Here is a 14782-nt window from a genome sequence, read left to right as displayed (position 1 = left end):
TTCGGAATGGTGGCGTTTCTGATTTTCGGAATCGTGGGGTCTTATAGAACAATGGGAAACCCCACCATTCCGAATAATGGAAGTCAATCTTCGGAATGGTGGGGTTTCGGAATGGAGGTGTGTACCCGTACAGTATCTGAGCTGAGGGCGAGATAAACAGACACCCTTTGGGCCACTGTTCGCTCTGATAAAATATCCTACAGAGAGATGGCACAAGGTCAGGAATGGAGCTCATTCATTTTCATTGAGAATGAGCACCTTATCGATCCTGGTTTATTGAGCCCACTATTGAGCGTTTTCTAATATATTATAATAATAATTACCGCAATACCGCCGGTAAGTGGAAGACGAAAACCGAGGTGGCAAAATTTCGATACCGCCCCAGGTCTGGTGAAAGATGCAGGAGTGTATGTATATTGTGTGGCATACGCAATAAACAGTTGGATTGCAAGTGCTGCTTCGATAAAATGCCCATACAGTTGATGCTAGTTGACCTAGTTTCTAAGCTAAATTGTCTCTTTCGGCACATTTTTTTTTTCTTTGAGCCAAGCGATGCGGGGCAGATGGCGAATTTGGATTAGTGGGATACTTCTGAATTGAAACTGTAATGATGAAGATCGTTTATTATTCCAGTGGTCTATTGTGGTTTGTGTGTTTGGCCTGAGATTGGGAGGTCGGGTTCAATTCTCTGGCCGGGTCATAACAAAGACTATCAAAATGGAACATAATGCCTCCCTGCTTGACAGACTAGTCATGTCAATCAATGCTGCAGATGTCTACCTGTATGTGCTGAGCTGAGGACCCCCAGGAGCACGGGCGTGCTCTCCTGGACCACCGAGGGATGGCTGGACACCGCAGCCAGAGCTGACAGACACCGCTGACGCAAAGCATGATGGGACAGCTCCTCCTTGGGCAGGGTATTGCTGTCGTCTTGGACCATGGGCTCTGTGGAGAGAGAGAGAGATAGAGAGAGAGAGAGAGAAGGGGATAATTGTTGATACAGTATCAAACAGAGCTAGGGCATTCACCAAATATTCCAATATTCAAATATTCGAATATCAAAGTCACTATTTGACGTTGTTCACCGAAGTCGAATATTTGCTTATTTTTTTTATTTTGTTCTCTTTAAAAAATATATAGTTTATAAAGCTTAGCTAGATAAGAAGTCATAAGAATGAGTTGTCAATGACCCTGGTGGATGAATTTGTTAATGCTCTATACCAGGGCTTCTCAAACCTTTTTAGGTCGTGACCCCTAACTGGGGACCCCCACCCCGACAAGCACTTGGAATTGTAGGTATTACATTTAATGTGACTCGGTTCCACTGATAAATATTGCGAAAATAGCAGATCTACATGCTCACAACGCCTCGCAACAGCTATTTTCACAATGTTCGCCTCTTGCTTACTTAATATTTGACAGTTTGGCCAGTCCTGTCGAACATTCGAATACTTTGAGGTCGAATAATTTGAATACTAAAAATCACTATTCGTGAATGCCATATGATACAGTATCAATAACTGAGAGCTTCTTTGATTGATCGATTGAATACTTTTATTAACTCATTAAAAGCCTCAGAAATTAACGGATTAAAATATCCAGAGTGCCCCCCCCCCCCGGCCCCATTCACTCCCGTTCTCTTATTTTGAAGGCCAGAAGTCCACAGCGCGAACACTTCCGGTCTGACGTCATCGCGTCCTGCGCCGGAAACCGATCGTTGTTTACGTGGTGCCATGCTGGATTGCATCGGAGCATTTATACATGTGTTATATAAGCGAGCATCTGCCTCCATCTTCGCTTCTAAAGTGTAGTTTTGAGATAATGGACATTAAAGATGAGATCCCCCGTCCACCTCAATGTTATGGGATGACTATTTTGTGCTTGTGGAGCCGTGATGATGATGAATCAGCGACGGATTTTGTCTCCGGACATTCGGCCATTGTACTCGGTATTGTACTCGCCGTTACAGTAATATATTACTTTTCGCGAGATATCTCGGGATCGGCACTCTGGATACTCGAGTACTTTTCGCGAGATATCTCGGGAATGGCACTAAATCGGTTAACAGTCTGCAGTACAGAGAAGTACAGTACAATACAAGGTCTGCTCAAAGGATTTTTCCAAGAAAGCCTATGCCTTATTTCCAGTGGGGTTTCAAGTCATTCTTTACTGCGATTGTTGACACGTGTTGTACAGTACAATCAGTGATGTGTTCTACCTGTCACACAGGTATACAGAGTATGCTGTGAAGACATTTTCTTTTTTAAGCGTATGCCCTTGTGAAAATTTCAAAGCAGCGTATTTGATAGGCATTATGCACTGGCGTCTGCCCTGGCCACACAAAGAGCCACAGATCATAGATTATAGTCTGCCCTCAAAACAAGTCTAGAACACACCACTGAGTACAATATAATAAAATAAAGTCCAGCTAATTAATTCAGTTCTAAGCGGCCCAAATTCTAGAGATTCTGTGTAGTTGAATATAGTTCTCGTGTAAAACAACAGATTTTCAAAAGCCAACAATGTGCATTGTTAGCTCGAAAATGTACCTGTATAAATTGGGTATAAAGTACAAGTAAGGCTCGTTTCATCCTCTTATAAGGAGCCTAACTTATTTTGGTTCGGGAGGGAAGTCGCTTGTAAATATCGGCGGTCCATGGCATGACAACATTTGTGGCCGATACATGAGCGTTGCAGGGCGGATACATATCTGACTGACCCTCGCGCTGCACGCTGAATGACTGGAGGTCCAGTGAGTAGCAGCTCTCTCTCACTCCAGTGAGGGTCTCTTCTCTCTCTCACTCAATCTCACACACGCTTGAGCTCTGTCGAAAACATTTAATCTACAAGCTCACATTATAGACGTGCCGCCTCTCTTGCTGCATGCATGCTGCAAACTACAACTTACAGTCACAACTCGTCACGGAAAACCTATCAACACAGAACACTAGCAAAGTTGTGTTTAAGCTATTCTTTTCTCTTTAAAACGGTCAACGACTAGCAAGACACGCAGCAAAGCTGTGTGTGTGTGTGTGTGTGTGTGTGTGTGTGTGTGTGTGTGTGTGTGTGTGTGTGTGTGTGTGTGTGTGTGTGTGTGTGCGTGCGTGCGTGCGTGCGTGCGTGCGTGCGTGCGTGCGTGCGTGCGTGCGTGTGTCACGCGCGCCTCCCAATCTCACTCTCCAGCCAGAGCGAGAGCCAGTTGACAATGTATCCGCTATGCGACACTCAAAACCCGGCCACACAAGCATTTGGAAGTCGGCGTGTCTCCCTCCCAAACGACCGCTGTTTCCTTGGCTTCACAGCCGAAAATATTAACTTGGAGCCAGGCTGAATGAATGAGAAGACACCACTGAGTACCGAAATTAAAGTTGTACTATGTAACTTTTTTTATAAAACAAATCTTAAAATTCTCCTAACTATTAAATCACAAAAGTTTTAGAAGATCCGCGCCGTGAATTTCAGCCTGTAAAGCCTTCTCTATATGTAAACTGAGATCCTTGCCGTGGACCGGATCTCGCGCCAAAATTGCGTCATCACACTACCGGCCAATCACAGCGAGGGTTATACAACTGCCGGCCAATCACAGCGCATCTTGAAGTGGGGTCGCTATGGCAGCCATATTTGTTGTCGCCCGTTTGTACCATCCCTTCTCTAGGTAATTTCGCCTACCAGGCAGGGTGAAGGAGTCCGTATCTCTGGAATTACTGAACGCACAGGAACAAGGGACCCCTTAAAAGATAGATCTCAGCGAGGTGGAGGCAGACGCGGGGGTCTGAAGGTACGAAAAACGGACGAAAGACGCGGACGCGACCGCGGTTTGCTATAGGGCTAATGACCACTAGTTGGGCAACTTACACAGTATGGCTTTAAGTCGGGAGGTCACAACATTTCGGCAGCACCAAGGTGCCGAGTTTAGTCGGTTGATACTCTCCCGAACCGGGGGGAAAACCCATATTTGGGTCTGGACATTGCCGAACCGAAATAAGTTAGGTTCCTTATTAGCTCATTTAATGCCACAGACAATCAAAAAACAATCAAATCAAAAAACAGATGTTTCATTCGAAACACATGCTTGCCTCCAGCCGTGGATCATGTGATTGAATGTGAACGCGGAAGTGCACGAATCCATCCTGGCTCTCATTTGTTATGATTCTGGTTAGAATCTATTATAAATATAAACACACTTTTCTCCTCACCCGTAAGTCGGATTTTCAATCCGAAAAAAGATCTGAGCAGCGTGGGGCAACCCGGTTCCGATCATTACCACATGCACTGAGCTTGTGCGTGGAACGCCCGACGCGAAAGTAGGTATTTGCTCATTTTGTTAGCATGGCTTGTATGAGTGTAACAATGGTGGAATTTAGCGTCACCCAGGGTACTGAAAAGAATGGACAGAACGGATAGAAGTGTAGACAGTGTTTTCTTGTGGTCGTAAAAAAAAAACACTGAAATGGGCTGGCATTGAAAAAGTTAGAGTGTGAATGGACCCTTAGCGAGGGCCTAACAGACCTAAGGAGATGTGTTCTTTGAGTCTGGGGATCATGGTAGAGATGAACGCCGCTGGATGCCGTCTGGACAAGGACCCGGAACATTCCACTACGGCAACACTGCAGGGACACACACAAACACAACATCAGGACCCAGATGGAGTGGGGTTAACCGTGATTACCGTAAGGGTAAGACGAGGTGTAGGGCTGTCACAATTATTACATAATCGTCTAATCGCGATTATCTGACATAATCGTGATTATGTTTCTTAATCGTCACAATCGTTTCCATGTTGAAAAATGGAGATCGGCTATTTCCACTAGCAATGTTCTTTTTTAAAGGACAACTTTAGTTTTTTGCAACAAGGGTTCATATTTTAGATTGTAATTAAAGAATATAAAAGATGAGTGTTAAAATTATTTCATTTACTTCTTTCTTTTGTTTTAGAGATTCTTATTTCAGTGGCTGGGGGCATGCGTACAAGTGGCTAAATATGTCATTTTACACACAATAAGCCCATTCCCAAGATACAACGCAATCCTTTCATGGTTGGATGTGACTTATGGGGGCTAGAAGTGTTACTGTAAATAGCAATAAAGAAACTGCTGGCTTATTGCATCTTAAAATACATATTTAGCCACTTGTACGCATGCCCCCATGCATACGCATGCCCCACATTTTAGCACGGTAAACGCGATAAAACAATAGAACGAAGCAAATGAAATTTTAACACTCACTTTTTCTTTTCTCTATTACAATCTAAAATATGAAGCCTTGTTGTAAAAAAACAAAGTTGTCCTTTAAGTAAAACATTTTGGAAATAGCAGATTGGCTATTTCCACTAGGCTATCAAGTATAAAGTTGTCAAATATGTCAGTAATTTCTTTGTATATTTAGGTTATGTGTCATATCTACCGTGCAACTTCAAAGCCTAAAAGCCAAACAGAAATGTAATTGTCAACAACAAAAACACAATTAAATTGTTAATCGCAATTATTTGAGTGACAATTAATCGTCATGTAAAATGTCTTAATCGTGACAGCTCTAACGAGGTGAGGTCAGATATTGTCCTCAAAACAGGCACAACTTAAAGGAGTGATAAATGAATTATTTTCTATCAATTACGCACCCCATAAAGTCTTGAATTCACAGAGAATTTTCGTTTTTTGTCGTTTTTCCTAGGCCAATAATTTGATGCCCGGAGGAGTGGGACTCAATGGAGACTTTTTGAGTCTCCTACTGCAGACTCCACCAGTCATAGCATTATTGGATTAGGAATGGAAAGAAATAATAAAATAATCTCCAGGAATTCAAGACTTTGGGAGAGGAATTGATGTCAGCAATCTGGCCAACCATCGTCAAAGAAAAGGTCCTTTTCACTTAACTGGAGCTCAGTTAGTCTGTTCTTGAAAGACTACTATGTCAATGGTTCTCAAACCTTTTTCATGTGAAGGACCCCCAAAATGATATGTAATTGGCCACGGACCCCCGTCTCAAAATAATTAGTTCCAGGGAACACCCAAAAGCAACATTTGAGTTACAAACGTACGCTTTTAAAAATACATGTTCAAAGATTTGCACAAAATTTCACAACTTTAAAAAAATAGCAGATCTACAAGTATATCTGCTATTTTTCAATAGTTAAAGCATCCAATAATTCTAGGCCTAAATGGGTTAACACAATGGTCGCCGATGAAAGATGGCGTTTCTTCAACATAATGTGCAGAGAGCGAGAGAGAGAGAGAGCTGGGAGCCAACCTGACTTTATCATCCTTCTCCTCTAGTATTAGTCTGGTCAGATGGTCTACAGCCTGTTGTACATCATCATCCTTCAAGAGACCTGAGACACAGACAAGCACAATGCAGGACATTAACGAAAAAGTCGACAAGTCCCGACTCAGTCGACTTCATTACACAAGTCGACTCCCACCAGAGAAAGTCGAAAGTCGAAGTTAAAAAAAAAATCACACCCGTGTGAAGTGGAGCTGTGTGTGTGTGTGTGTGTGTGTGTGTGTGTGTGTGTGTGTGTGTGTGTGTGTGTGTGTGTGGATCATGTGTACCGATTTTTGTGACATTTGAAGAAAATATGTAGGAAAAGGAGCAAAAAGTGTGTTTTGGAGAAAATTCAAGATGGCGGAAAATCTATCATGGCACAAATGGGCGTGGCCTATATGGGGAGATGCGTCATGACCCAAGGAATCCAGGTTCAAGAGTTACAGGCCAAAACGTAAAGTGGGGTGTTATGGCGCCACCATGCGGCCAAATGACACAATTATTTTTTATTTAATCCTTGAAATCATTATGAACCTCCTCTCCAAGTCTTGAAACTCTAGCCCCTATGGTTTGCGAGAGACAAATAATTGAATGTGAGTTTTTGCGATTCCCATTATAAGTCAATGGGGAAAATTAATTCACTAATAAATTAATATCAATTAAACTATAGAACCTTTCTCTTAGAAAAGTAATAGCCCACGATTCCCGAGTAAGCCGGTCGATTTGACATATGGCGCGAGTGTGTGGTGGCAAAACTGTGGGACTAGTGGCGTGCCGAAGTTTAGGAAGTTCAGGCTACATACAGACACACAGACAGACAGACAGACACACAGACAGACAGACCCACACGGCCACGTATAGGGAGCCTGTGCTTCACACAGCTCCAAAAAAAAAAACATTTTATTGTGGAAATAGCAGATCTACAAGCTCACAACGCCTCGCGTTGCGAGGTGTTGTGAGCATGTAGATCGGCTATTTTCACAATTTCTGCCTCTATATATTTGACAATTTGGACAATGTTTAATTTGCCATTTTAGTGGTATTAAAAAGTCCTTAAATTGTCACTTTAGAAAGGTGAAGATACCCTCTATACACTTAAACTTTATGTTGGTTTGTTTACAGTTGAGAGAGAAAACAATGTTTCACATTAAGTTAATCACCTGGGGACCCACAAAATAATTGGGGGGTCATGTGTGATGTGATGACGTCATCAAACGATAAATTCGATTTCAACTCAACTTTTTTACTGAGTCGAGTCGACTTGAAAAAATCACAAGTTGTTAATGCCCTAGCACAATGTAGTAAGAGTATGCTGAAACATTGTGTGCTGGTGTGTATGAGTATGTAGCATGTATTGTACACGGCCAGGGAAATAATAGTACGAGGGGGTAAGGATGGGTCAATAAGCGATATTATTGTTTATCGGGATAAAAAAACACTCACGATAATCGTATCGTGGATGTTTTAATTTATCGTGATATCGTCCTCCGTTGTGCACTGGGATCAATTCACCTTTTATTACTTGATAGTCTTTTTGTCACCCTCTATCAAATGTCTTTGCCAAAAAAATTGCAGATCTTCAAGCTCACAACGCGACATTTAGTGAGCTTGTAGATCGGCTATTTTCTGGCAAATGTTCCGCCCCAGGATAATGGATTTTGATTATCACGATAATATTGTAAATCGCTTTCTTTTGTCACAATAATCGTGATATAAAATGTTCATACCGTCCCATCCTTACAGGGGGGGCTGGGGATTGGCAGGGGGACTGAATAGCAGGGTTACCTGTGTGTTGTCCCAGTGATGTGAGGACCTTGGTGGCTGTGATCTGCAGGCCTTCACTGTTCTCCAACACAGCAGAGAAGACCACGGCGCACAGAGACTCTCGAAACGGCAGTAACACACTCTCTACGGAGAGAGAGAGAGAGAGAGAGAGAGAGAGAGAGAGAGAGAGAGAGAGAATTCTTCTGATTTAGGCATCAGAATGGACTTTTCATGAACCACAACTTTGTTTGGTTTTTAACTTCTTAACTGCCAGGGGCCACAAGAGGCCGCTAGAGTGCCAGACATTTCCCCATAGAGCTTCACTATAACATCCGGGTATCCAGGCAGAACTGCCTTGGGTTTTCACTGCAATGAGTGTTATGAACGTGAACCGGAGGGAGTGAGCTAACAGTTAGCTATCGGTGTTTTTTTTTTTTTAGAAGACCGATCTGAGGCTATTTAGCCGCAAAAAAAAACTTTTTCGCTGCCCTAGGAACACAGTTCAGAGAAAAAGGTCTCGGCGGGGTTACCCGATTACGGGCCCGTGGAAAGAGATCGTGGTAGGCGGCCTGGATGAAAACATTTAGTCAGGCTTCGCCGAGGCCTCCGATTATTTAATTCATGTTATTAAAGAAACCGGAATTGTTCGGTATTGGTACCTCGGATACGTCGCGCAAAAATAAGAGTTTTTTTGGGGGGGCTCTAAACCATTTTAATCTAAACCATTTTCAATGGAATAAATCGTCGCAACATGTAGAATGGCTCGTTGGAACGCGAAGGACGAGCCAGGACCACCCACGTCTCTACTAGCAGCTCAGGATAAGTAAAATAGCAAAAAAAAAAAAATTGTATTGGATTGAAAAAAAGAACCGAAATTCTTCGGTTTGGGCACTAAAAGAGTTATGGGGCGATAAGCGGTAGGCCTATTATCGTTTGTCGTGATAGAAACACTGACGATAATCGTATCGTGGAGATTTAATTTATTGTGAAACTATCCTCCGTCATGCACTGGGATCAATTCACCTTTTATTTGCAGAGCCGCATATCCAGTACCACTTAAACCCTCTATAATTGGTAAAAGGTACTTATAATATACATACTTGATACTTCTTTTTTTCACACACCAAATCTCTTTGCCAAAAAAATAGCAGAAAAGAAATAGTTTCAGACTCTATCAAATGTCTTTGCCAAAAAATAGCCGATCTACAAGCTCACAACGCGTCGCAACGCGACGCGTTGTGAGCTTGTAGATCTGCTATTTTCTGGCAAATGTTCCACCAAAGGATAATGGATTTTGATTATCGTGATAATATCGTAAAACATGCTTTCTTTTGTCACAATAATCGTGATATGAAATTTTCATATCGTCCCATACCTAGTTTTCAACATTGATATTTTCGCAACGTTTTTTTCCCGAGTGATAACAGTAGGTGCCACTAAAATGGACGCAGCAATTACCTTCCTCTGCTGACTGGCTGTTTTTGGGCGGCTGAACGAATCCATGCAACACGTCTAGTACTGTCCGCCTCTGGGAGCACTGTACAGACAGAGAACACACGGTACAAGGATGTGGAACTTGATTTCATAGTCCTGCATAATGAGAGTATCAATCGTGTAGGATGCATCGCATACAGTACATGTTTGACTATGATGTTGAATGAAATAACTTTAGTTTTCTAGCACAGTGGTTCTCAAACGTTTTCATGTCTTGGACTTGGACCCCCCCCAATCTGAAAAGGTTGTGTGCCAGGGACCCCCAGAAGAGAGGTTTTGTGTTAATAATCTTACAAACATTTTATTATATATCATATCTACATTTACTAATTTAGCTGGGTATCTCCCCAAGGACCCACTTTGAGAACCACTGGTCTAGCACAGTGGTTCTCCTGTGCCCAAATTATTCTGGGGGGTCCCCAGATGATTAACTTAATTTGGAACATTGTTTTCTCACTCGACAGTCAACTAACCAACATACAGTTTAAGTGTATAGACAATTTAAGGACTTTTTAATACCTCTAAAATGACAAATGAAACAATTAAACAATTTGTCAAATATTAGAGGCAGAAATAGAAATAGAACAGTGTTATACAAAATGTAATTCCCCAACTCTTAGTGCTCGTAGGGTGGGGGGTGCCCACTGCCCAGTTAAAATATGATTTTTTGGGGGAGTCGCGGCCTGAAAACGTTGAGAACCACTGCTCTAGCACAATAGTTCACAACCACGTGGGGGTTCCAGGGGGTCTCCAGCTAAATGATTGATAGTTAAGAAATACTGTAAAAGGATCAAATGGTCTGTTACTCAGAGTGTCTAAATGGAACCAGTTGGATCCCTATGAAGTCTTTACATGTCAGTGTAGATTGGGATACCAGAGCCAGCGGTCTATCAAACTTAATTGGGGTCCTTGAATTGAAAAGTGTTGATAATCACTGGCCTAGCTAATTCCACATGCAGACAAAGTCAATTTGATTATTTTGCATATAAACAAATAAAATAAAAACATGTGTAGCCTTTTAGCACAGGGTCTTCAACGTTTTCAGGCCAAGGACCCCTTAGTCAATTTGGTTTTCAGATATTTAACCACTTGAACCGTCAATACTTAATAAACCTGACCTTTCACTCTGTACTTAGTCTGCTCTTTTTCCCCTCTACACCAAAGCTCTTTGCCAAAAATAGCCGATCTACAATCTCACAACGCCTCGCTGCGCGAGGCGTCGTGAGCTTGTAGATCGGCTATTTTTTGGCTAAAGTTCGCAGGATAAGGACATTAGGGTTCGAGTGGTTATATACCAGTAAGACTCCCTAATCGGGAGATAAGCGACCGTAGGTCACTTATCTCCACAAATAGGGCAAAAATTCAGAAAGATTTGGAGGACGCCCCTGTAGTAACTCTGAGGACCCCCCAGGGGTCCCGGACCCCCTGTTGAAGACCCCTGTTTTAGCAGGTGTGTAAATGAGGTGATTTGTACCTGCGTTCTGTTGTTGTACTGCTCTATGAGGGAGGGGATGACGGCGGCTGTCATGATGTGACTGGCCCTGTAGGAGGTGCTAGAGGCAGCCTGCAGCAGCTTGGCACTGGGCCACACCAGCTTGAGGTCCGGTTCAGCCAGGTGATGCTTGCAGTCTGCAACCACACAAACGGACAGCTTGTAGATCTGCTATATTTTAATAGTTAAAGCATGAAATAATGGTTAAAACGGTTCAAGTCTTAAATGGTTAAAGCTGCAATGTTTATTTTTAACACTTTCCCAGCCTGGCCAGAATGGCTTGTCTGTGGACTAGCCGGAAAGACCCCACCCCTCATTTCTCACATGGCCCTCTTCTAGCGCCACCATGAGGCCGATTCTTGCAAAACACATTTTTGGACACTGCTCCTACAATTTTTGCCCTAAAATCACGCAAATCGGTACACAGTATGTCTACACTCATCCCATCAACATGAATCTCTCCCATATAGCGCCACCTCCAGGCCGATTTTTAAAAACACCTTTTTGGACACTGCTCCTACAGATTTTGCCCTAAAATCACGAAAATCACTACACAGTATGTCTACACTCATGTCATCAACATGGATCAGGAAGATTTTGGCAAAATACATTTTTGCCCTATTTGTGGAGATAAGCCACCTACGGTCGCTTATCTCCCGATTAGGGAGTCTTACTGGTTGTATTATGATCTGAGACATAATATTATGATTATAAGCATCAGCGTGCCCCCCGTCCTTCTAGGATGGAACCGTTCTTCTTTTTTTTTCTTCTTTCGATCCCCCGTCATAAACTCACCACAATTGTCTCGATCCGCATTGGCATATAGTGGGGATTTTGGCCGAGTCGTCTTCCCCCCCGTGCGCTTCGCGTGCACGATCCGTGCACATCGAGGTAAGCGAATGTAATCCACTTCGTATGAAGGGCCCATGCCAACTTTTATCTGATCAAAAACATCACGGACAGATGCTATGCTAACGCCTCCTCCTACAATGAAAGTGAACAGGATTTTGGCTATAGAGAACAAAAAGCTACCAGAAGCACTTCCGGTTCAAAGGGTTTAGAAAATGATCCTTTTAGATCAGTCGAAGAAGAGACGGAGGACAGCTGCCGATCGTTTTTTTTTTTTTTTTTTATAATTATCATTTATTTCGTTTTTTTTTTTTTATTATTATTTTTTATCCCACGATTTTGCAACCCATTTTCACCCAGTGCCAATTGCCTATGTAATCCTGGGCTCTGCTCTCCCTCTGCTGCGCCTGGGGAGACAACGGACTGATCTCATGCTTCCTTCAATGCATGAGTAGTCCAAGTTGTTTCTTTTCACCTGACAGGGGGGATTTCCCCGGGATGGACGTAGCTCGTGGAAGGAACACGTTATTCCAACCAGTTCCTTTCCCCTCCATCAAGCGCCCAGGCTGGCCAGGGGGAGGCATTATTGAGACCAGGATTACTGCATGTTTTTGTGAGGGTATCAACCCTAGGAGACACGGGGAGAACATGCAAACTCCACACAGAAAGGCCCTATCGCCGACCCCACCTAGGGTGTGGGCGCTGATGATGCGGAGGGCGAAACACGCCCCCAGCACCCACAGCGTCCCCCGGCGGGAATCGAACCCAGGACCTTCTAGCTGTGAGGCGAAGCGCTAACCACTGCGCCACCGTGCCCCCTTTTTATTACGGAAAATTCCGGTCGGCTAATTTGAGTACAGACGAAGTACGGTTTAATCCGGTTTTAATATTAAGTGGCTCCACGTGGCTGAGAAAGAGTTAACATATTCTACCATACAGATGGTTACAATAACATGTTATTCTTAACAAAAGTATGAAGTGCAGCTTTAGCTGTTTATATTAACTAATCCCAATTGGACCAGGTTCCACTAAAAGCTCTACTAGACAGTCCTACCGGTGAGGATGAGCTCCAGGAAGACACTCAGTCCGTCTTCAGAGTCAGAGCTGAGGACAGAGCGAGACAGACAGGAGGTGATGGCTGCCAGAGCAGACAGACCTGCAGTCTCCACCTTCTCACTGGTAGTCTGGAACACCTGGCACACACACGCACATGCACACACACACGCACACACAGAACAATAGAAGCTAAATTGATTGATCGATTGATTGATACTAGGAATGTCACAATTATTACACAATTGTCTAATCGCAATTATTTGACATAATCGCCATTATTTTTCATTATCGTTCCCATGTTGAAAAATGTTCATATATATATATATATTTTTTTTTTAAGTCAAAAATTGTGGAAATAGCAGATCTACAAGCTCACAACGCATCGCGTCGCGAGCTTGTAGATCGGCTATTTCCACTATCAATGTTCTTTTTTAAGTATGATGTTGTCAAATATGTCAGTAATTTCTTTGTATATTTAGGTTATGTGTCATATCTGCCATGTGCAACTTCAAAGCCTAAAAGCCAAACAGAAATGTGATTGTCAATGACAAAAACACAATTAAAATTGTTAATCGCAATTATTTGATTGACAATTAATCGTCATGGAAAATGGCATAATCGTGACAGCCCTAATGCCTATGAATATAAACATATATAACTCTCTCTCTCAAAAAAAAAACATCTCAACGTACCAGGAAATGCAGGTAGCAGGATGAGCAACCAAACACTTCTGCTATTTCAGAATTGTCCATGTTTTAGCAGGACACCAGTCCCGTCGGGTGTATGTGTATTAACCGGACATAAAAAAAAAAAGTGGATTCGGGCTCTCTAGACCAATAGAAACACTTCTGCTATTTCAGAATTTCCATGAATTAGCAGGACACCAGTCCTGTCCTGCTAATCCAAAATGTCCTGTTAATGAGGTGAGTATTCAGGCCAATTGTCCCGTTAAACCACATTTACCAACACACACACACACACACACACACACACACACACACACACACACACACACACACACACACACACACACGTGTCATACACACCTCTCTGCGTAGTGAAGCCCACAGTCCTGGTAGGAACTCAGCCAGGTGTTGCTGTTGGTACGTTTCTACACATGCAGCCTGGAAACAGAGGACAACACAAGCCGTTTTACCACGTTAATCAGTTTCTATTTTTTTATTGATTTTTTTCCCCCCATCCTTTTCAACCTTTGTTTTCAAAGGGTAACTGGACATTTCACAACAACCGTAACACAGGGGTTAAAGCCAAAAGAACTCCCAAGACTTTATTTTGAGACCAGGTCCCAATATGTGATTTTTTAAACATGGCGTGCGCAGTGTACAACAATATTTGGGGCGTTTCCCTGAAGTTCTGAACTGCCTTCACTGAATGTGTGTGTGTGTGCCAATCCATGCTTCATTTTATAGAAGTATCTTCTGAAGTTCTGTTGTATTCTATGCTAGTTTGGCAAATTCAAATACTCAATCTTGAAATTATAACTGCTTTCTAGTTTGGAGATCACTTGACTAGCGTTTTGACAACTTGGTCATTCAAGCCGTGGCCATTGCTACAAAGGGGAGGCCTTAATTATTTTATATTTTTTGCAGATCTGCACTGATCTCAGAAATAGCCCATATGGGATACCCAAGACTGAAATCAGTTCCCAGGACTGAGAACTTTAACCCCTGCAAAACAACCATTGAATATTCTCCCTGCTCAACGGTAAGATGTGTATCATTAGCAGTTTATTGGTACAGTTAGCCAATACGGTGTGTAGCCTAGGGCAGGGGTTTTCAAAGTGGGTGACGGGGCACCCTGGGGTGCCGTGACGGCAGTCCAGGGGTGCCGCGAGATAATTTGATA

General features: G+C 42.8%; 1 protein-coding gene across 1 annotated transcript in view; it reads right to left on the bottom strand.

The window, feature by feature from the left end:
* The window catches only part of LOC308303563 (MMS19 nucleotide excision repair protein homolog), a gene marked incomplete at its 5' end in the record, with an annotated part of 89914 nt that overhangs the window by 44702 nt on the left and 30430 nt on the right, over positions 1 to 14782 (bottom strand). The window contains 8 exons of the mRNA XM_080747963.1: positions 781 to 945; positions 4510 to 4607; positions 6247 to 6328; positions 8047 to 8169; positions 9484 to 9562; positions 10994 to 11148; positions 12915 to 13053; positions 13963 to 14040. Coding sequence (XP_080604089.1) covers positions 781 to 945; positions 4510 to 4607; positions 6247 to 6328; positions 8047 to 8169; positions 9484 to 9562; positions 10994 to 11148; positions 12915 to 13053; positions 13963 to 14040 — 919 coding nt within the window. The remainder of the gene's footprint in view (positions 1 to 780; positions 946 to 4509; positions 4608 to 6246; positions 6329 to 8046; positions 8170 to 9483; positions 9563 to 10993; positions 11149 to 12914; positions 13054 to 13962; positions 14041 to 14782) is intronic.

Source organism: Nannobrachium achirus (assembly GCF_963921795.1).
Source record: "Nannobrachium achirus genome assembly, chromosome: 18".
NCBI classification, from domain to species: Eukaryota; Metazoa; Chordata; class Actinopteri; order Myctophiformes; family Myctophidae; genus Nannobrachium; species Nannobrachium achirus.
Note: the sequence above shows the minus strand (reverse complement) of the source record. Positions and strands in the feature narration are given on the sequence as shown.